Genomic DNA, 22,248 nt, shown 5'->3' on the forward strand with positions numbered 1-22,248 from the left:
CGAGATGCCGTAGAAGGAACAAAGATTAGAGCCGCCGTCTGCGAAAGAGTTCGAACCGTAATGTTCCCATGTTTACCCCAAACCGGATTCAAATCGTCGTATATCTTGGACGGAGACGGGCAACGACCATGGAAATGAGCAATAATGTGGTCTTTCCAGGCCTCAGAGGCTTGAAGAACCACCGAATCTGGAGCGAGAACCACCGGAATCCCATCTATCTCACAAGTGGGAGATGAGATCTTGCGAAGGTTTCTGAGTGAGTTTTTGAATCTCTGAGCAAAGGAGGGAGCTTCAATCGACGGGATAGCCGCTGGAGCTGATGAGCTTATGAGAGGAGGAGGCGATTTTGAGTCGGGAGAGACCATATCGTCTTCGTCCGGAGGATCGGGGGTAAGCGAAAGAGCCACAGACGAAACCATCGAATAAGAAGAGAAAACGGGGGGGGAGGGGGAGAAGATTCTCAATCAACGGCGTAAGGCCGTCGACGGCGAGGCAGAAACCCTAGGAATCGCCTCTGTTTTGTTTACACACTTTCTCTACTTACAACGGTTAAAAGAACTTCTTGCAGAGGGGGGTACCAATATTATTTTTATCTTTTGCCAAATTGGTTTAGTACCAAACAATTTACAATGTAATTTCAGTTTCTTGAATCACGGATTCTCACAAACTGAATTCTTATCTTTTCCAATTCCATACAATATCATAATCATGTAATCTACCATTATTATATTTCTGTGTCCCTTCTTATGTCTACATTCCTCTGACTACAATTTGATCTTAGTAGTACTAACTCTTGTTGATGAATACATCCATGTCCTGGGCACTCAATTCAGTTGATAGTGTCAACTGCAAATCAATCTTGTTATGATACAACAAAAAGTAATGAAGGCGAAAAGAGCTTGAGCTACTGAAGTTCAATGAAAAAGGTTATTATTATATGCTTCTCTTTTACACCAGATATGTAGAGCTATGACGTCGGATAGTTATTATTAACATGTCATCAACAAATCAATAAGATTCATCAGTCTTTATGTTTTAAGTAAGATTTAATTCACATGTGCATAATGATTATCAATATCCTTTGAAATTCTTAGCCAGATTCAAGACATGTGTTTCTCAATGCCTCACAAATCACACAACATGGTTTATGTACCTGTTTTCAGTTTCCCCCATAAGATCCATGAGCTTTTTATCTTGATTTCAGTTGATACAAACTCTGGTTTAGCAGAGTCATCTTTTGGGTTTACTTACCTCAGAAGAACATTCTCGGGACTTATCAAGAGTCTTGCCTATCACAGTCACTACACTTGCGCTTTCCTGCAGATTTCGTAGGTGATTTGATCTTAATTTGCTTTGGATCTCAAATATAAACATAGCTGCAAATAATAATTAAAAAAGCAAAGATAAAATCTAAAGAAATAAATCTTTCTAGCAAAATTCAGCATCGATAAATACCCTCGATTTAAACCTTCTTGCAAAATCTTCAAGACGCTGACCCCGCAGCTGGAAGCCATCAGGCTTGGTAAAGATCTTTAGCTAGGGAAAACAAAAGTAGGATTCAATCATATGAGGGGAAAAAGATATAACTGAAACAGGGAACATATACAAATTAATATAACAAACGTTTATAACCTGAAGTTTAACAGGACTGGAGTAAACAATATTGCTTTCGGTCAATCTTTGTGACTAACAAAACTTGTTATAATCAACCCGCTCGCAAAGATGGACAGTAGTGATTGGCACCACCAGCGTGGATGAAGTTGTGGATCACGGAATTTTTCAGATTGAGACAGAGTCGATAAATCAACCAAAAGTTAGATAATCACGATTAAACACAGATGCAATAGATCAGTGGTGACTGGTGATAGGGGAAGATGTCGATACCTTCTCATATAGGAAAAGGAGCCTGATTCCCATAAATTTACCATTTTTTTATGTTACCCGAATCCCAGAAGGGGAGGAGGCGACCAACTATAAACTGAGTAATCCGGCCAAGGCGAAGAGAGTCAAAGGTTGAGTGGTGGACGGCGGTTTGAAAAACTGGAGCATCAGAGGCATAAGAGTTGTTATAATCTGCACTGGGTATATAAATCGATGAGTGTATTTAAGATGAAGGGTTCCATCGATTAAGAAGAAGTTTATATAGAGAGGAAGTACGAAGGTGTAACGATTCAGAACCATTAATGATGAACTCAGTGAAGATGGGGGGGAGATGTAGAGGTTGAGGAAGATAAACTGCTTCAAGGAAACAGAAAGGGTCACTTTGTGTTTCTCAGAGGAGTCTGAAGCGATGAAAACGGTAGATCTCCATTGAAGAAGAAAAGACCAAAGAGGCTTATTTGGGCCACTTTCGGGTTTAGCATATTGGGCAACAAATTTTCTTATGCCTATATATTAAAAGTTTAAAACAAACGTTAAAGTAAATCAAATAAGCCAATTTCTTAAAACATAAAACTCGTTATTAAAAACTTAAATTCAGATTTTTTTCGATGGGATCCACGCATGATGAGGTGAACAGTCTTAGAAGTGAACAAAAATGATCTATTATAATACTCCCTCTGTTTTTTAATGTTACATATTCTAGATTTTTCACACATTTTAATAAAACACATTAAATTTGCATATTTTTTTGTGTTTATCTTTGTTTCATAATTTTAAGCCAATAACAATTCAGTAAGTGTAATTAAGTTTTTTGAAATTTGCAATTAGTTAATAAAACATGTAATATTAAGGAAAAGCACAATTAAGGCTGATATTAAATTGTCTTAATTTGAAAAGTACAGAAACACCCCTGAGATGTCCCGCGCCTATCCCCGTCACCAAACACTCCCACTTTTTCCTCATTCTCCCAGAAACAAAAGATAGCAGAATAGAGAAAGAAGATAACACAAAACCTAATCAATATATACATCATCAGCGATTTCATTCGAGTCCGTGAGTGATGAATCTCGCATTTGCCCTCTCGACTCATCGATTCTGCTAGATTTTCTCTGGATCAATCCTAGGGTTCTTATTCATTTCCGCTCCTTTCTGTTTTTAGAATCTTCCTCCCTCCCTCCCTAGGGTTTTCCTTCTTCCTCCTCATCCGATTTGCGATTGGAGACTGAATCGTACGCAATCGATTAGATTCTTAGCCATCTGGTGTTTGGTAGATAATCTGGGCATATCGAAGGTTATCGCACTCCATTTCCGTGACTTTGAATCGGCGGAAGAGACAATCTAATAGTTAACCGTAACGGTTGGGTAGAGTCTTTGATTAGATTGAAGGTGAGGTTTGTTTACCAAGTCCGGTGACTTGTGACGGCAGAGATTTGCATGGGTGAGAATGAATCATGGGCGGCGGCTTCTCCGCCGTCGTCACCCAGTGGCTTGTTTCCGAACGGGCTGTTGCCGGGGATGTCCGAATCTGTGACACGGCCTCTCGATGCCGAAAGATGGGCCGTTGCGGAGGAAAGAACCGCTGAGCTCATTTCTCATATACAGCCGAATCCGCCTTCGGAAGATCGTCGAAATGCTGTTGCTAGATACGTGCGGAGGCTTATCATGGAATGCTTCCCTCTTCAGGTTGAGGTGGGTTTGTGACTTGTGAATGAATAAAAGCATATAGCAAAGCTTGTGACTTGTGAAAGGTTTGTTTACCAATCACTCTTCATTTTCTACCAGATCTTTACTTTTGGATCTGTGCCACTGAAGACTTACTTGCCGGATGGAGACATCGACTTGACGGCCTTCAGCACTAACCAGAATCTGAAAGATTCTTGGGCTAATTTGGTTCGTGATATGCTGGAAAAGGAAGAGAAGAATGAGAATGCTGAGTTCCATGTCAAAGAAGTCCAGTATATTCAGGCAGAAGTATGCCCGCCTTTATCCTTAATTATATTGCTTCCCCCCTCCCCTTGTCTTCTATCCTGCGTTTGGTCTATGTCTCCATATTAGACTCTGTGTTAAGATTTTGCGGGTACAATGTTTCAGGTGAAGTTAATTAAGTGCCTGGTGGAGAACATTGTGGTGGATATATCTTTCAACCAGATTGGAGGGCTGTGTACGCTATGCTTCCTTGACCAGGTCAACCATAGAGAACATTCCACTTGCTTTCTCTTTCTGAATTTGGCTTGATCTTTTAATTTTCTATATATTTATGTTTTTATCTATGCAGGTTGATCAGTTTATAAACCAGAACCATTTATTCAAGCGTAGTATCATATTGATTAAAGCCTGGTGTTATTACGAGAGCCGTATATTGGGAGCTCACCATGGGCTTATTTCAACATATGCCCTGGAAACCTTGGTTCTTTACATATTTCATGTTTTCAACAACTCATTTTCTGGACCCCTCGAGGTAGTGACATTACCAAACTGTCTTTATTCTGTCAGGAATGGTTCGTCAAATCGTCTGACTGGATTGCTTGCATTTGTAGGTTCTCTATCGTTTTCTTGAGTTCTTTAGTAAGTTCGACTGGCAGAATTTTTGTATTAGCCTCTGGGGCCCTGTTCCAGTTACTTCACTACCAGATGTAACAGGTATTTACAAATGCTGCCTATCTCACCTTTGCTTTTGTTATAGTACTGATTATGTTCCTATGTAATTTTGCAGCGGAACCTCCTCGAAAAGATGTTGTAGAGTTACGACGTAACGAGGCGTTTCTCAAATATTGTAGTAGAGTTTATGCAGTTAACCCTGTTGCTCAGGAGACACAGGGGCAGCCTTTTCTTTCCAAGCATTTCAATGTCATAGACCCTTTGCGTGAAAACAACAACCTTGGACGCAGTGTTAGTAAAGGTGCTACCTGTTTCAGATTTTATTTATTATTTATTTATCAAATATGAAGCTAGAAGATGCACAAACATGTTGGCTTATTTACATGCTTGGATTTTGTTTTTGTTGTTGAATTGTTGTGTCAGGTAACTTCTTTAGGATACGAAGTGCATTTACTCTTGGTGCTAAGAAGTTGGCTAGGTTACTTGAATGCCCTAAGGAGAATTTGATTCATGAGGTTAACCGATTCTTTATGAATACATGGGATAGACATGGCAGCGGTCGTCGTCCTGATGCTCCTGGAAATGACCTATGGCTATCAAGAAGACTGGGAGATCCTGAGCCTTGTCTTCAAGCTGAAAATGCTAGTAGTTCTTCAGGCAGCAAAAGAAACCAAAATTCCATCCGTTCTGGTGAGGTTCAAGGAGCTCGCAGTATGCCCTCTCAACAGAATAACTGTGGAACAGAAGTTACATCTAAAGCAACATATCAAAACCCAAAGAGTTGTGGCGACGCTTACCAACTTTCTCAAGAAGCTCGGTCTAATCAAAATGCTTCGAATGATAAACTTCAGCAAACTGTTAAGCCAGAAATTATGACAAATAGTTTTCATGGAAGGCATCTCTTTGCCAGAACGCGGTCTAGTCCTGAGCTTACTGAGACATGTGGTGAAGCTCTTTTGCAACAAAGGCGCAGTAGAGCCCCAGAAGCTGGAAAACGCCAACCTAATTCTATGAGGGCTGAAAATATCAGGAAAACTAATATGGAGTCTGAAAGTTTGTCAAGCAATATCAGATGTGCGGCTGACTCATCGTCAGTTAGGCATACACCATCCCCTCGAAGTCCTGATAGTACTGCTGACATGAGCAGCGCAGTGAACAGTTATTATGATGATTTAGGTTCGGTTTCCGTGAATGAAGATTTTTCTGCCGCAGGGGAACATGGAATGCAACAGGAAGAGCAAGATCTTGTTAACTCGATGGCATCTTTTACCCGGGAAGGTTTTAATGGACACTTTCCTTTTCCTTTTAATTTTCCTACGGGCCACATGCCTTTGCAAATTACACCAGCCATGTTAGCTTCAATGGGATATGGTCAGAGGAATGTGCCTGGCATTGTTCCTTCTAACTTTCCTTTCATGGAGACACCTTGGAGTACTAATGTACAATTTCAGCAAAACTTTGCTTCTTCACCATTTACCCATTATCTTCCCAGTGGATCCCATCCAATCTCAGAAAAGCTGAGCAAAGCTGGTAATGAAGATATGGGGTCTCCACAAGTGAATATTGACGAGTCTGACCATGAGCACTGGCACGAGCAAGAACGCGGAACTCATAGTTTTAGACTTGAAAATGGTCATGATGGAATGCATCAGGCAAACGATAAACATCATTCATCTTCTGCAGAGCACGTTACTGTACCCTCAAGTCGTAAAATACGGTCAACAAGGGGAGATGATTTAGAAAATTCGCACTCTCCAGTCAGAGGCAGTCAGATTCAGAGTGAGGAGAGAAATGCAGGCTCTAGATCTGTTTCTTGTGCTAGTTCCGTTAGAAGTAGGACTTCATCTGAAAGCTCTTGGGATGGATCAACTACAAGGGGCTCAAAGCCAGCTAGGGATAAACGGAATAGGAAAGTAGCTTCTGGTGCTGTACCTGCACTGTATGGAAAAGGGAAGAGTGTTCCTGAGCACTCAATCCAGGTTGATGATGATAACAGAGAATGGATCCCTGTATCAAGCAATGAAACAATCGGAAGGGATTTGGGCCCTCGGCCAACTGTTGCTTCATTTCAACTTCAGAGGCATCAAATACATGGTCATGAACTAGCTCAGGCAAGTGGATCAGAGTCCACAGTGCCTCTTGCTCCATTTATCCTTGGCCATGGCATGCAACAAAACGAAGCCGATAGTTCCGGATATACTTTTTACCCCACTGGGCCACCTGTTCCATTCTTTACAATGGTTCCAATGTACAACTATCAAGCTGGTGGTAATGCTACATCAGATGCTTCGCCAAGCCATCTCAGTGTGGATGAAGGAGTAGATAATCATGATTCCTGTAAAAGTTTTGACTCGTCAAAGGGAGACCAGTCTGATTTAAATGTGTCTTCGCAATCTACCAGAGCTGGGTCGTCTGTAGAACCAACAGAGCTCAAGAATGATATTCTCAATGGAGATTTTGACAACCATTGGCAAAATTTGCAGTATGGCCGTTATTGCCAAAATTCTCAACATCCGCCGGTGTTGTATCCTGCTCCCGTCGTAGTGCCACCTACTTATCTCCAGGGGCGTTTACCATGGGATGGCCCTGGAAGACCTCTTGCTTACACCAATGTAGCTAATCAGCTCATGGCCTACGGACCTCGTATTCTACCCGTTGCCCCTGTACAACCTGTTTCTACCAGGCCACCTAACATTTACCCTCGTTATGCTAATGAAGCTCCCAGATACCGAGGTGGGACGGGGACCTATTTTCCAAATCCTGTAAGAACTGAATCCCTTCCTTAATACTTGCGTGCATGCTTTCCAAATCCTGTGATGTGTAGGTTGTTCCCTATCCATAGGTTTTGTGAGATATCTACAAACTTACAAACTTGAGCTACTTCGTAAGGCATGAAAGATGAGCTTTTGTGTTATTTTCTTATTGATAAAATGTTTGACAGTCTTGTGGCGTATGGGTCTTGAATGAATTCACAGTATGATCTGTCTGCTTAATCTACTTGCATTCAAGTCTGCTACTTTGAGAGGTTTTGGGCATGTTTCAGGCTATGATTTTGGTTCTTGTTCGTTTGCTCTTTATCCAATCCTGCTTGTTACATGCTATCTCCTCCTTTACTGATTCTATATTATCTTTTGTTTGTTAGTATCTTTAGATATAAAACTCATGACGGTTTTGGTTTGTCAAACTGCTCTAAACTTGTGTTGAATTGGTTGCAGAAGATTTCCCCTAGGGAGCAGCGGCCAACATCCGGCATGAGGCGAGGGAATTATGGGCATGACAGAAACGAGCACCACAGCGATAGAGAAGGGAATTGGAATAACTCAAAGGCACGGGGTTCTGGGCGAGGCCACAGCAATCGTAACCAAGCTGATAATAAGCCAAGGCAAGACCGATCTGATAGGCAATGGGGGTCGTCGTATAGGCATGAATCGTCCTCGTATTCTTCTCACCAATCTCGAAACGGTCCTGTTCGCTCACATGATGGTCCTGGAAATGTTGCTTATAGCATGTACCGAATGCCACCGGGCATGAAGCAGAACAATGCGACTTCTTCAGAGGGACATAACGGTCCACCGGTGATGATGTATTATCCACACGATCATAACTCTGTTTACAATTCAACAACTGAACACGTCGAGTTTGCGTCCCATGGACCTGCGGGTGAAGCGCCACATCGAAATGACGGAAACCTTTCAGCTGGTGGAGCATTTGAAGATCAGCCAAGGTATCGTGGTGCTCATATGTCTTCACCTGATGATCCTTCCTCGCCTCGTTTCCCCAGGTAAAGCTTGGTAATATAGTCTTCCGATAGCAGACAGACAAAAATGTTGGTATCAGAGCGAAACAACATTCTTGATGAGATTATTCTTCTTGATGTACACCGAACAGGGGGAAGTAACAGCAATGCGGCGTGGTCAAGTTTAAGCTGGAATAAAGACAAGAACTTAGAAGAAACAGTGTGATTACGTCACTAGGGATCTTTGGAAATCAATCAAAAGAAGGCAAAAAGCTGTGAAGCGGTGAAAAGAAGAATCAAAGACACGAATTTAATCAACCTCAAGACCAATCTGGAATGTTCTGTTTAAAGCAACAAAGAAGGAGACCAAGTCAAGAGGTCTCGGTAAGCATCGCTCAAGCGATCCAAAAGCTGGCTGGTTACAGAAAAACACAAGACTCTTTCTCAAAGCGAACTCTACGTTTTGGTAACTTTTTTTCTTTCTTTCTCTTTCCTTAGAATTTTATTCCATAGAAAATGTAGTTTATTTTGCCCACATAGAGGACTCTATTAGAATTCAGGGCTTATTGTTTTCTATCAAAAATTTAAGAAATAATTTGTCTACGCTTCTTTTAGAACAAAAAAAGGAAAACAAAACGTACACTGTTGGCTTGTTTCGATTATTATCCAGAAATTACCCTCTGTAGGTTAGTTAAAAAAAAACCTTTGTTGGATCATTACTGCTAGGCCTGGGCATAACATCTGTAACCCGAATCCGAACCGAAAAATCCGATACGTATTTGGTTCGAAATGTAAAAAATATTTGAATGGGTCTTGTAAGGTGTCACAAAACATATCCGAATCTGAAGTGTCATTAACCGAATCTGAACGGGTAACTCGAAAAACCGAAAAAACTAAAAAATCCAAAAAAATATCCGGAGAAACCGCTAAACTATCCGTCTGTAGGTTCTCCGTCCGACGAGGACCCATGAGGCCCTGGTGTGAGACCAGGCCCTGGTGTGAGACCGGTGATATTATTCTCAGTCTGCTGAATGAATCCTCATCTAGACTTTGTTGGACATGCCAAATGCTTTATACAATAATTGCAGATGCATTTGTCTAAAATAATATACAACATAATTATATAAAACATGAATATATACTTCAAATATTCAATTTCATATTTATTTTGATATGTTATCTAACAATAAGTATTTAAAATTTAAATAACTATCTTAAATACTTAATTATATATAAATAAATATATATTTTTTATGTTTTACTTTTAAATTTTAGATTTTATTTCGAGTATATCTGAACCGATCCGATATAACTCGAATCCGAATGATATATGATTACTTCTATGATGTGATACAAAACCGACCCGAATCCGATGTGTTATATCCGAACCCGATCCGTACATGCAAATTTACCAGAATGAGACCTAGGAGGTGTTATAAAAAAGAATTGAAATCCGAAAAAACCGACCCGAACTCCAACGGATACCCGAAAGCCCATGCCTTATTACTGCGCTTGGAGTGGTGTCATGTTAACACTGGTTTCTTTCAGACCAAACTCTCATAGCTGCAGTTTTAGTTTTTGCTTTGTCAAGCAGACATTGTTTTGTTTTTGTAGGCAAGTTTTTGTCGGGTTGGTATATGAACAGTATGGGGTGTTTTGCTTTACTTTTGTTTTGGGCCAATACTGGGCTTAGTGTGGGCCTATGAAAAATTTGTGAAACGGAGCACAAGCCCATCCTTCCAGTTGCGCCAATATCTCCAGTCTCATGCAGAATCTACTTTGTATTACTCTACTGTCAAGATAATATACAATGCTGTCTACACCATTTCAGATCAATCAGTCAGATGAAACCAAACAAAAAGGAAAAAGATGAATACGACGAAAGAACAATTTTTAATCTCAATAAATAAACGCCAATATTTACAAATCTTTAATAGAATATATATATGAACATGAAGAATGTAGTTGTGGAAGTGTTTCGGAGGTAGTGACATGTTGAATTGTTTAACACATTTCAACGTAGAGATATTATAGTGCAAAGATAAAACAATTGTAGTGAAATGGAGTCAACATTTGAGTCATTGGGATCTTGTTTGGTGCCTAGTGAATACTGACATAACCATTTCTTAGTATTTATTTCTTTCTTATCCAAGAAAAATGCTATAGAATGAGAGCATGTATATAAACAAATGAACACTGGTTTATGATTTCCAAAATTTTAAAAATAATTTACAAATAAAGGTCTCTGAATTTGTAAAAAAAAAATGTGTTTTGGTAAATTGTCTGTAACTTTCAAAATAAATGTTATGAGAAGTGTAAATTGGATATGAATTTTAAAATTAGTATTGTATATGTTTTAGAAGAGGAAGTGGTCCTTACACCACAAAATTATGGAAAATGCCACTCCCAAAGAGTTACACAGAGAAGCAGGTCATGGCCATACTTTGTCGTAACACAACAATCAACAACTTGACCACATACGTTAGTTAGTTTTTCTTTTTTTGAACTAAAATTTTGGTTTGGTTTAGTTCGATTCAGTTTTATAAAGGTAAATTTGAACTGAAACCAAGCTCTCTTACATTTACACAAAATGATTTAATCAGGGAAAATTCTTAAAAAATATCTGAAATAATTTCATTTGCTATAAAAATACATAAATTATTTTGGTTTTTTTTAATACACAATCTTTTTATATATCTAAATAATACCAAAATTTTAAAAATCGAAAGTTTTGTACAGCTAAAATTACGATGTTATATGTTGATGGTGTTAGTTTTACATATAATTTTTTTTTAAAAGTTTAAATATTAGTTAAGTATAAAAAAATTAATTATGTATTAAAAAGAAACTAATAGTTTATGTATTTTTATAGCAACTGAAAATTATTTCAAGTTTTTTTGGAAAATTTCCATTTAATGTATCCTATCCTGTAATGTAATGTTTATCCTATACTAATAACTAAAAAAGGGAACAGCATCATGTATTTATATATTCCAGATATCGTTTCCTTCTTCTTTGTCCAGTAGTCAACTTAACATCTATTGTTGTTATTTGCATTTTACATTTACTGACTTACTTTCAGAATTTCATTTTCTTTTCTACTAAAAAGAATTTTCAGAAAGCTTTTGTCTTGTTTTTCATTTGGTCTCTGTCTCTCTCTCTCTTTCTTTGCTCTTTCTAGTTCAAATGGATTGTTGAAAGACAGAAGTTTTTGGATCTAATCAATTTGTCGACTTTACTACTTTGTTTTCGAGTGTGTAAGATTTAGGGTTCAAGGTGAGATTCGCTGCTGGAATCTTTTGTTTGTGATTTGTTTATTCGGTAGTTCTCACTATAATCTCTTTATACCTTTTTGATTTTTCTTGAATATTTAATTAGAGAGTTTCTGTTCATGTGGGGGTGTGTTGTTTGTTGTTCTTCTATTTTTTTAAATCTTTGTTTCATTGTTCTGTTCCTCACCATCTCAATCTCCATCTTCTTCCTTCTCAGTTGATTTCTTCTTCTTTTTTTTTGGTAATCCAGAAAGCTATTCTCTTGTTGTATTTTCCCACAAATGTCAAACCTTCCTGGAATTATCTAATTATCAAACTTCATTACAAATGTTAAATCATCTGAATACATTTCATAGTGGGTTTTTGCAAGTTTGAGACTTTATAACTTGTGATGCTGTAGTTGATGTGAGTGTGAAACGATCTACACTGGGTATGAACTATTAACTATTTTGTTTAGATTTAGTGTGTGTGGTTAAACTTTATGAAATAGTTATTTTCTATTATATTATTATATTAGATTCTGTGATGTGCTTTACTTGGGATTTGGAACACTATTAAACAAATGTTTGAGGGAATCACTTTCCATTCTTGTTTGACAATTAACAAATCACTGTGGAAAAGACTTTCTCTTTACTAGTATGCTAAAATAATGTATTGCTTTGACTGTTAGCTGTCTAGAGAAGAGAGAAATACACAAAGATTGTTTGTTATGATGAATCAATGAATTCTTCAGTGAAAAGAGAAAAAAAAAAAAGACTGTTAGCTGACGATTTTAGCTACCAAACTGTTAGGTATAGTATATGTAGACCGTGGCCTATATATCTAATTGTTTTCTTCTTGCTTGCTTCTTGTTACTCAGGTTTATCTTTGATTTTCAAAACTATAAAACAAAGAAACTGACCAAGATATTGAGCTAAAGAGTGGATCATCAAAGCAGTTTAGGTTCAGCAGTAATGAAGAGCGAACAGGTAACAGCTTCTTCTAGTGCTCTTCAAAACTCAGTAACTTCTGCTATTTTCTTAATATTCCTTGGTTTTTGAGATGCCTTCCCCTTTTGTAAAGTATCAAAAAACTGTAGTTCATGTTAGATCAGTACTTTCATATAGGGAACCAGACAATGTTTAAAGTTCTCTTGTGGCTAAGACTAGTTGTTATTGGTCTAAGTAAGCTGTCTCATCAGTACTTTTTTGATTACCAAAAAGTGAAATGTTAATAGAATCTATATATATTATTTAATTACAGTGCGCACAGAAACTACAATCTTCAACTCAAGCTTCATCCCAAGGTGAACAGAAAATCAACCAATCATTAGATGCTTCTCCTATACAAGATGCCGTTTCTGTATCTGCTCCAAGCAATGATACTAGGAAAGTCTCAAGACAAGATATTGAACTCGTAAGAATATATTTGCCTCTATCTCTCTGTCTCTATTTATGTGTGTGTGTCTTTGCGTAACATCTGATGATTGATGTAGGTTCAGAATTTGATAGAAAGATGTCTTCAGTTGTACATGAACAAAGATGAGGTGGTGAAGACCCTCTTGACTCGGGCAAGGATAGAACCTGCATTTACTAGCTTGGGTAAGCTCTTGAAGTCTCTTTCTTCACTTTGTTTCTCTGCATCTGAAACCTTTCTTCCATTCTTTTTTTCTTTTGTGGAATCAGTTTGGCAGAAACTGGAAGAAGGAAACGCAGAGTTTTTCAGGGCTTATTACATAAGGTTGAAGCTGAAGAAGCAAATAGTTATATTCAATCAATTGCTTGAGCACCAGTACCATCTCATGAAGTATCCTCCTGTACCTCCAAAGATTCCTCTCGCACCTATGCCAAACGGAATGCATCATCCCATGCCACCTGGTAATAAAGTCTAAAACCCCTTACTTGACAAAAACTTGTGTTGTTTTTTTTTTGGTCAATAAAACTTGTGTTGTTTATTTTGCATATTTACAAGTAAAAAGGTTTGGTTTCAATGTTATTTAACACCGTTGTTTATTCGCAGTACAGTAGTTGGCATGCAAATTGGGTATCCAGTACTACCACATCCTCAGATGCATGTTCAAGGCCATCCCCATATTACTGCTGCAACGGCTATGTCAAGCTGCCATGTTGTTAACGGAGTCCCTGCACCTGCGCATCTCCAGCCATTGAGGATGAACTCAACGAATGAGTAAGAACCAACAACTCCCAGAGTTTTAGTTAAAATCTCGATCCCTTAAAAAAATATCTCACTGTGTGTGACCTTAGTATGGTGGTTGATGATACAACGGTGGAAGATGAAACTCCTCCTCAAGTGGTTCCACCAAGCAGTGGTGAGATGGCAGTGAGTCCAGCTTCTGTGGCATCAAGTGGACACTTTCCATTTGTTGATTCAGACATGGTAATGGAGACTTCAGTGCTTGATTCCGAGTTCACGGCTGATGTTGGAGCAGATGGAGGAGAAGGAGGAGGAGGGGCAGCTGGGAATTCTAGAGATGCGTCATTTGATCAGATTCCCTGGGATTTTAGCCTTTCTGATCTCACTGCAGATCTGTCAAACTTGGGAGGTAAGTTTCAATTTCTTTTTTGCAAATGTTTTGTGTTATATATATATAATATAATAAGAGCTGGGTTGTTGGATAAAGATGTGTATGTTGGAGATTTAGAAGCGTTAGGAGACTATACAGGCTCACCGTTTCTTCCATCTGACTCAGAGATTTTGCTGGATTCTACTGACCAAGAGGACATAGGTAAACACTATAACTAGTCAATCAAAAGTGAAATAGATTTGGCTCTTTTGATATTTCAGCTATTTTTTGTCTTTCTTTCTTGGTTTGCTTCGAATCAAATAGAGGAGTTCTTTGCGGATTCTATGCCTGGACCTCCTAGTTTAAACGAAGAGAAGCCTTGAAGAGAGGCAACAAGCATTGTTTTTTATTTTGAATAACAAATATATAACTACTATTGTTATATATATCAGAGTACTAATGAATAAGAGAAGGTTAGAATGAACAAAAGCAGTTGTTACTTGATAGTGTCTTCTTGTAATCCTGTTATTACTTTCTACAAGGACTAAGTTTAAACTTGCAAACTGCTTCTTCAGCATTTTTTATTTATTTATTAGTCTCGGTTCCTATGCTGCTTCTCCTTCTGCTAGATGAGGTGATACACTTTTTGAACTCTTAAAACTAATATTAACAATTGACTTGTAACAGTTTGAACTTTGGTGATTTTTGTGTGTATTCACACAAAGCTAGAAAATTAACAAACTAACAGGGTTATATAATATTACACACAATGTAAAAGTGACTGTACAATAAGTTATAAGCATCAGGGTTTCTTATTATTCGATGTTATAACAGTAAATGCTTCATCACACAGTCTCTAGTTTCATTTCGTATCTCCTCATGAGTTTCTTGAGTTTTTACCAGACGGGTTATTAAAACCAGGACCACGCTTGGCGTACAAGGAACCAGCCGCTGAAACATCAGAAGGCAAAGAGACCGTTGCAGAGAGAGGCTGGAAATTAGTGTTCCCAACGAACCAATACAGAGCCCATTTCAGGTTGCAAAGAGTATACTTCAGTGCTTTGGTCCAGTTCTCTTGCTTGTTAAAGCTCTGCGTTATTGAATATGACTCCACTTTGTCATTTTCGATTCTGCGAAAAAAGATTACATCATATAAGTGCTTCTGGTTTGTAACCCATTAACAACACAAGATAGGCCACTGTTGAGGTTTCTCAAGAAGATGAAACTCCTAAGGTTTTGGTGACGAGAGTGTGGAGTGGACTTACTTGAATGGGAGTTTGAGGCATTTCTCTGGTGGGATATTGTTCTCTTGATCCTTTGCGTTTGCGAAATCAGCAAAATCTTTAAGACATATCAGATACAACGTCATGGCTTTATCGTATCTGGTGCTCCAAAACAAGTTTACAGGACCAAACCTGAAGATCATCATCACACTTTTTTTTAGTAAAATTGCTGAAGAAAGATAAACAACACACATATTGGGAATTACTTACAGCTCATAAGTGCTGTTTGTGCTGTCCACAATTCTAGGATAACTTCCCATTGGCTGTATTTTGACTCGGCATCTTAGAAAAGGATACTGGTTAAGGATAAACTTCATTTACAGTAAATAGTATCAAACACACACAGAAAAAAAAGAGAAAAATGATTATGAGGTGTTAACAAGGATACTGAAACTTTGGCCGGAAGTAGTTACACATAGTGTGGAGGAGAAGACAGGCTTGTCCCCAAGCAGCATTGATCTCGTCCCACTCAACCTGATAACGCGTCATGTAGTTTTAGATTTTATATGAGCAGGAAGAGGTAATGGACATCAAATACACAGAAAGTTGCAATGCTTACCGGTGCTTTAGGGAGTCTCCCAAGTCGAAAATTGTTGATTGTACCAAAATCTCCATCGTACCGTATGGGGAAGGCATCAATCAGTACATTTGTCTTGTTTAATAACTCTAAATGTGCTTGTGAGACTTCGATCTTCGCCAAGATTGCATCTCTCTCTTCCTGTTTTCAAACACATATTCTTAGCACTAATACTAAGAAAACAAGTGCTATGCTGATAAAATAAACCTAACCAACAGCTCCTAAAACTAATACCAAACAATGAAAGAGGATTGTTTATCGAGAATTTGTGAGGGAATGAAAGCTTTGGACTCTCCAAACTCCTCTAAAGCATCATTTAATGAAATAAGCGAGAAACCTAAGAGTATCACTCTCCAAAAATCAAAGCATCATTTAGTGATATGAGGGAGAAACGTAAGAGTATCAGCAGCAACGCACCTGATGAGCTATAAGTTGACACTGGAAATTGTTGAACTCTTGCCAATACCTATAACAAAGACACAGAAAAATAATTAAAAACATGTGAGAAAATCAAAAAGAGAGCATTGAAGATGTATCCTTTGCCAACAGAAGACCAGTGAGAGAGCTTTACCGATCTTCAAGTTCGTTAAAGCGATTTCCCTTAGACTCAAGCTCCTTCAGTTGACGGTTAACCTCAGCATTTTGTCTCGCAGATTCTTCTATAGCTGCAACAAGCTTTCTTTCTTCTTCTTCAATCTAAGTAGAGCAGGACAAAACAAACAAAAGCATTTATTACTCTTATCATTACATGCAATTCATATTAGAGTTGAACAATATGCTGGAAACTGAAAATATTTACCTTCCTCTTTTCCCTGAGAAAATCAGCTTCACTAAGAACATCTTGCGTCTCTCCTTCTAACCGTTGGACGCATGCTTCGTATGCTTCCACGTCTCTCGTCACATCCTCGACTTCCTTTTCAAGTTTATCAGACAATACCCTCATGCATTCCAGACACAATGGCTGTTCAACCTGAGAGAACCAAAAAAATAATCAGAAATTAAGATACAATCAGCAATCAGCGAAAAGCCAAAGCTTCACAGCATCATACCTGTGTCTGAGTTCTTGCAATATCGAATGCACGGTTTAAGACATTGATAGTCGTATTAAATCCAGAAGTATTCGAATGCAAAGGACCATTCTGGCCCACTTCAAGCGACGACAACGTATTTTGAGAAGCGGCTCCTGAATCAGAAGCTGACTCAGACTTATCCACGACAACAAACGATTCTTCCATCGCCTTCCCACAGTGGGTTGCATCGTGAGGCTGAGGAGAAGAAGCCCCACGAGGACGTGGAGGAATGCCCTGAGCTTGAGGCTTGTGTCGAGGTAGAACAACAAAAGAGTTATCCATGCGTGTTGAACCAAGAACACTATTGGCTCCATGGATGGAAGACCCTTGCATTGCTGCTGGATGTAACAATTTCATTAGTTTTTTTATATAACACAAGTCATTAGGACAAGAAGGCATATCTACAATTTCATCACACACAAGTAATGTAATTGTTACATCCAGCCTAAAATGCAAAGCTCTTGTCCATGCGTGTTGAACCAAGAACACTGTTGGCTCCATGGATTAAAGAGCCTTGCGTTGCTGCTGGATGTAACAATTACATTCATTTAAAAAAAAAAGTAATTAGGACAAAAAGGTATATATCTACAAATCCATTACACGCAAGTTTGTCTAAATCTGGGACTCTTTATAAGTATGAAAATTTCATAGCAGTAACTTCTAATCTAGGCAGTTATAACGAGGCAAGCTTTTTCTAACTAAGACAGACTCATTACACACAGGTCTTGTCTGATTCCGAGACTCTTTATAAGTCTAATATTTTCAGAGCAGTAATTTATAGTCTATTAGCTCCATGGATGGAAGAGCCTATGTAACAATTATTTATAACACAAGTCATATTAGGACAAGAAGACATATACACAGTTCTGTCTGATTCTGAAACTCAAAATATGTCAAATAATTTCATAGCAGTAACTTCTAAACAAGGCAAATTATGATGAGCAAGCTTTTACTCAAACTAAGTTAGACTCATTACACACAAGACTTGTCTTGTCTGATTCTGAAACTCTCTATAAGCCTAATAGTTTCGTAGTAGTAATTTCTAATCTATTAGAGCTCCATGGATGGAAGAGCCTGTGTAACAACTATTTTATAACACAAGTCAGTAGGACAAGATAAGGCATATCTAAAATTTCATTACACACAGTTCTGTCTGATTCTGAGACTCTTTATAAGTCTGAAAAGGATTCCATAGAAAAATAGAAAGTTATGTTGAAAACACGAGAGAGAGGGAAGAAGGGGGCAAACCGGAAGGAGGGGAATCGTTGAAGAACTTGCCGGCGTAGGAATCGACGCCGACGATGGTGAGTGAGTGGTGACATTTTTGGCAGACCCATTTCGGAAGATTCGGATCCACCCGACTTTTATTATCTGTATGATAATTATTCTCCTCTTTCCTCATCGCTCCTCCTTCAACTCTTTTTTAACCGGAGACAGAAGATACGTAAGCAAAATCTATAAAGAGGGTTTCGCTTGGAATTCGAATAAATCAATCTCTCTACTTGTTATGATCGTGGAGCTTTGCTGATTTCTCTATTGATTTGCTTTCAATTCTGATGAAGACCTAGGAGAGGAGACCTCCTTGATTATGGATAAACTTACACGAAAGCTATGTTTTTTGAATATATATTAGTTTAGGTTTCTTGTTGAAACGTGAAGCACCAGTGGTCTAGTGGTAGAATAGTACCCTGCCACGGTACAGACCCGGGTTCGATTCCCGGCTGGTGCATTTTTTTGGTTGCAACTTTTTTTTAAGCTCGAGTGGTTATTGGGCTTTTTAGATGAACTTTTGAAGCCCAACGTACATCGCAAGTTTCTGATTGATGTTGTTAGTCAGGAACTCGGGAGTTCTCTTGCTCTGGTCCAACACTTGGGATGGAAGTATGTATACCTACAAGGGTTATGATATAAAAGCGGCGAAAGGAACATCTGAGTTATTAATCCCCTACCTTTTACCATCACAGGTAGTAACGAAGAAGCTGTAAATCCGTAAATAAATATAAGCCATGTTACATACTTACATCTTCTCCGTTTGTGGAGAAGCTATAATGGATTAAGAATCTCTCTTTACCTGCTATGAATATACATACAGCTTTTGATGTCTTTTTATGATACATGAAGCACTCACTGTATTGTAGCATCCAACACTTAAACTCTAAAACGAGAGGCTATGATCAACAAAATGAAGAATACTTCAAAGTCAAATACCTCTATACAGTAAATCTCTTCTATAGATTTGAGAGTTGGACATCTTGTATTAACATGACATTTTTTTCCTCCAATATATTTACCAAAACAAAGAGAGTATGATGAATCCAGTTTACAGAGACTGAGTGATTAAACGCTATACAAACAGGTCAAAATCAAACCGAAGCTCAGGCCGAACTCGCATAACAAACTATCCGCGATCAGATCAATTTCGTTCATCAAATCGAAGCTGAGTGTGTTCTAGAGAGGAAGAAAGTACCAGAAGAAGCTGGGACGGCGAGTAGAAGCAGAGAACCGAGGAGATACACAGCTATGGATTCCTCTCAGGATCTTCTTCCCCTTCTTCTGTTCGTTGCTCGGTGCCAATCGTTTCTTCCTTCTACTGTGATTTTCCATCTGAGGAGCCTTCTTCTGTTCGTCGCTCTGCACCGATCGTAGCTTTCCTCTGCCATTTTCGTCTCCCTCTGAAGCTTTCCTCTTCCCTCTGCTAGCTCCTTGTACATCACTGGATCTCGTCTTCATACTCTCTCTCTCTCTGCTCACTTAGTATCTCACTATTTAAGCAAAACCAAAAAAAATGATTCAAATATTGTTTTAGCTCTGAATCGCTTCGTAGTGACGGGTGAGTATATACCCGCGGAGGAAACAGCGAATTTTGAAAATTTTGAATTGAAAATGACGTTTATGAACTCCAAAACAAGTAGTAAGCAAGCCTGCCATATATGAACTCCAAAAGAGAAGCCTGTTCATAAGACTTGAGCTGTAAATTTACCTTCCAGCAAAGAGAGCATCATCTCCTGATCTAATATCCTGCAATCAGCGGTACTTTGTTCTACAGGGAGGGCACTAAATCCTGCAATCTCCAGTACCTTGTTGTCAGTATTAAATCTCGTACAGGCAAAAAAAATCTACAAGTATATATAAGGGGTGTACCCATTTTTCTAGAGTTAGCATTGTGCCTTTCACTTTTACGCTATACTTCCACTTTTTGGCTCTGCAGCCGGTATGCTGTTCCCATTCACATGGTGACTGCTTCTTTGCTCCACATGAGCCACACTTGCACTCAATTCTGAAAAAAAAAAAAAATGATATACCAGGAATTGAAAACAGAAGCCTAGGATTAAGCGTGTATTGTAGTGTACAAATAAAAACAATTTAAAAAGCATGCAATACCAACAATTATATATAGTGATGTGTGACTATATTCATTGAAGACTAGTCTGGTATATCTAACACTTACACATGAAACTTTCGAATATACGCCCCTTCCATGCCATTGCAGACTACAGTAATCTCATCAGCCAGCTCAGTCTCAGTCACTTTTTTCTGTAGACCTGTCTCACAAAGATTATGCGGACAGTTTTCAGATCAAGGTGTTAGAAACAAAGTGATGCAAACAACAGAAGCAGGATAAGCGATATTTTGTGAAAGAGTCTAGCGAGAGCAACATACTTGAACAATGAGTTTTGTTCTTTTAATACTGTCGGTAACTGGTCATTTGATACTGTCGGTGCACACTCATGCTGCGGTCTGCAATGAGGGGCAATGGTAATTGCTGTGCTCCAGTTCCTTAAAGATGATAATCAAATTAGAAAATAGTAGTAAGTACTTAAAAAACAAAAGTTGATATTCAAGGAGTTGTACAACTGCACCTTAAAGGGTATGTTCGAAATGTTGTCGCATCCAGCATGTACCCATATATCACACCCATCGCAATATACGTATTACATCTATCAAGTTAGCTACATGGATGTAATAATTTTATCAATTAGACCAGTATCACCCAGCATGTTCACAAATATATTCTCACCCAATCTGAAGAGTGCCATGATCTCTTGCAAATGCCACAATACTGACTGGATTTCCACAACTGTAACAACAAATTTGGATTCAATTTTTCATCTGGCCAAAGAAAACAGTGCTTGCATAAAAGCTCTTCAGCTAGTGATTCGTGCAATACTGTGCTCGCAGGTCCTTACGTCCAAATGACATGAGCCCTATAAGAGAAAAAAGTTGAATCAGCACTAAATGAACCTCGTCAGACTCCTTCGACTCGACCTTGCGACGTCTGTGCGTCAACAACCGAATCGTTAAACCTCGACGGAACCACTCTTAACTCTGCTGGCCCGCGCTACTCGTACAACAATCATCAGCGTCTTCTCTACATGGTGGTTGATCAACGCTCGCTCTCTTCCTCCTCCTGTACACTATATATATAATCTCACCCTTTTTTGCCCCCATTCTCAATCTCCGAACCAACTTTGCACCGCTTCAGATTATGCTACCTCAGCAATTTCCTACCTCGTCAACATAAACGGGTACCCAGATTGCGATTCCAAAACCCTAATTTCACCAAACGACGGATTCGCGTCTCAAACCTCCAAGTATTAATTCCTCTCGCAATTGACACCTAATGCGAAACGTTATCTTCATCCCCGAATTCGATACGAAACAAATTCGCTAACTCGTACGTCAAATTGAAAAAATCATAACGCCAAATTGTAGAGTCGAAACGACGGAGAAACAAACCAAATCCTCCTCGTGAAAACCTTCGGAATTCTCTAGAAAGTTAATCGTTTCGCTAACGGAGAAAGATAAACCTAACCTTCGAAGCTCCTTGTTATGATCGACGGTGAGAGAGAGAGAGAGAGAAGCACGCGGAGGAGAAGGAACTGTTTGGTGAGCGCGTGTGCCTTTGGAGGGACGGAGTGAAGAGTGCGAAATTTTCGGTTCTACAGAAGCGCCAAGTCGAAATTTTTCTTTATTAAATCCGACATGGCACAAAACTAAAAGTAAATGAGTTAATATATAAAGTTTTACATATAAACTAGATTTCTGCCCGGATTTTTGTTTTCATTTATTTTTATATAAATATTTTGTTTTCAATTCTAAATTGGTATTTATTATAATATATAGGGTAAATCTCCAAAATAACACATTTCTAAGTTTATATCACAATAATAGCACTCAAAAACTAAAATGACCAAAATAGCACATTTCTAAGTTTATCCTTTGAAAATTTTAAATTTTTTATTTTTCAAAATTTGAAATCTTATCCCCAAAACCTCATTTCTCAACTTTAAACCCTAAACCCTAAACCATAAACCCTAAACCCTAAAT

At 38.5% G+C, this 22,248-nt stretch overlaps 4 protein-coding genes, 1 long non-coding RNA gene and 1 other non-coding gene across 11 annotated transcripts in view; 3 read left to right on the forward strand and 3 right to left on the reverse strand.

Moving 5' to 3' along the window:
* The window catches only part of LOC106297779, a 2,570-nt gene extending 2,151 nt beyond the window's left edge, over nt 1–419 (reverse strand). The window contains exon 1 of the mRNA XM_013733951.1: nt 77–419. Within this exon, the coding sequence (XP_013589405.1) occupies nt 77–419 (343 nt within the window). The remainder of the gene's footprint in view (nt 1–76) is intronic.
* A 2,425-nt stretch (nt 420–2,844) lies between these two features.
* Nucleotides 2,845–8,857, forward strand: LOC106297177. 3 transcript variants are annotated; one of them, XM_013733453.1, is made up of 10 exons: nt 2,846–3,177; nt 3,213–3,570; nt 3,664–3,852; nt 3,973–4,065; nt 4,157–4,339; nt 4,419–4,521; nt 4,595–4,780; nt 4,903–7,241; nt 7,695–8,260; nt 8,368–8,857. In XM_013733453.1, the coding sequence occupies exons 2-10, from the start codon at nt 3,316–3,318 to the stop codon at nt 8,375–8,377; spliced, it is 3,924 nt and encodes a 1,307-aa protein (XP_013588907.1). In that variant the 5' UTR covers nt 2,846–3,177; nt 3,213–3,315; the 3' UTR covers nt 8,378–8,857. The 3 variants fall into 3 exon arrangements, with proteins under 3 accessions (XP_013588908.1, XP_013588909.1, XP_013588907.1); XM_013733454.1 differs by having other exon boundaries at nt 2,845–3,570; nt 7,698–8,260; XM_013733455.1 differs by lacking the exon at nt 8,368–8,857 and having other exon boundaries at nt 2,845–3,570; nt 7,695–8,264.
* Nucleotides 8,858–11,332: 2,475 nt separating this feature from the next.
* On the forward strand, nt 11,333–14,603 carry LOC106297186. Of its 3 annotated transcripts, none has more exons than XM_013733469.1 (9): nt 11,333–11,491; nt 12,347–12,455; nt 12,730–12,882; nt 12,962–13,067; nt 13,152–13,343; nt 13,494–13,653; nt 13,731–14,029; nt 14,108–14,212; nt 14,315–14,373. In XM_013733469.1, the coding sequence occupies exons 2-9, from the start codon at nt 12,441–12,443 to the stop codon at nt 14,371–14,373; spliced, it is 1,089 nt and encodes a 362-aa protein (XP_013588923.1). In that variant the 5' UTR covers nt 11,333–11,491; nt 12,347–12,440. The 3 variants fall into 3 exon arrangements, with proteins under 3 accessions (XP_013588923.1, XP_013588921.1, XP_013588922.1); XM_013733467.1 differs by having other exon boundaries at nt 11,335–11,491; nt 13,491–13,653; nt 14,315–14,603; XM_013733468.1 differs by lacking the exon at nt 11,333–11,491 and adding an exon at nt 11,634–11,917 and having other exon boundaries at nt 13,491–13,653; nt 14,315–14,596.
* Nucleotides 14,604–14,707: 104 nt separating this feature from the next.
* LOC106297182 (beclin-1-like protein) lies at nt 14,708–18,508 on the reverse strand. Of its 2 annotated transcripts, none has more exons than XM_013733464.1 (10): nt 18,169–18,508; nt 16,900–17,255; nt 16,650–16,820; nt 16,422–16,546; nt 16,268–16,316; nt 15,833–15,991; nt 15,662–15,747; nt 15,484–15,555; nt 15,256–15,405; nt 14,708–15,120 (listed from the first exon to the last, which is right to left on the reverse strand). In XM_013733464.1, exons 1-10 carry the CDS (start codon nt 18,320–18,322, stop codon nt 14,868–14,870), a joined length of 1,575 nt encoding a protein of 524 aa, XP_013588918.1. In that variant the 5' UTR covers nt 18,323–18,508; the 3' UTR covers nt 14,708–14,867. The 2 variants fall into 2 exon arrangements, with proteins under 2 accessions (XP_013588918.1, XP_013588917.1); XM_013733463.1 differs by having other exon boundaries at nt 16,900–17,258; nt 18,169–18,477.
* Nucleotides 18,509–18,578: 70 nt separating this feature from the next.
* TRNAG-GCC lies at nt 18,579–18,649 on the forward strand. The gene has a single exon. It is a non-coding gene; the product is annotated as a tRNA-Gly (tRNA).
* A 1,961-nt stretch (nt 18,650–20,610) lies between these two features.
* Nucleotides 20,611–21,882, reverse strand: LOC106297194. The gene is made up of 3 exons (XR_001261421.1): nt 20,939–21,882; nt 20,781–20,870; nt 20,611–20,697 (listed from the first exon to the last, which is right to left on the reverse strand). It is a non-coding gene; the product is annotated as an uncharacterized LOC106297194 (long non-coding RNA).
* Nucleotides 21,883–22,248: the final 366 nt, after the last annotated feature.

The sequence above is a fragment of the Brassica oleracea genome, chromosome C6 (genome assembly GCF_000695525.1).
Source record: "Brassica oleracea var. oleracea cultivar TO1000 chromosome C6, BOL, whole genome shotgun sequence".
NCBI lineage: Eukaryota > Viridiplantae > Streptophyta > Magnoliopsida > Brassicales > Brassicaceae > Brassica > Brassica oleracea.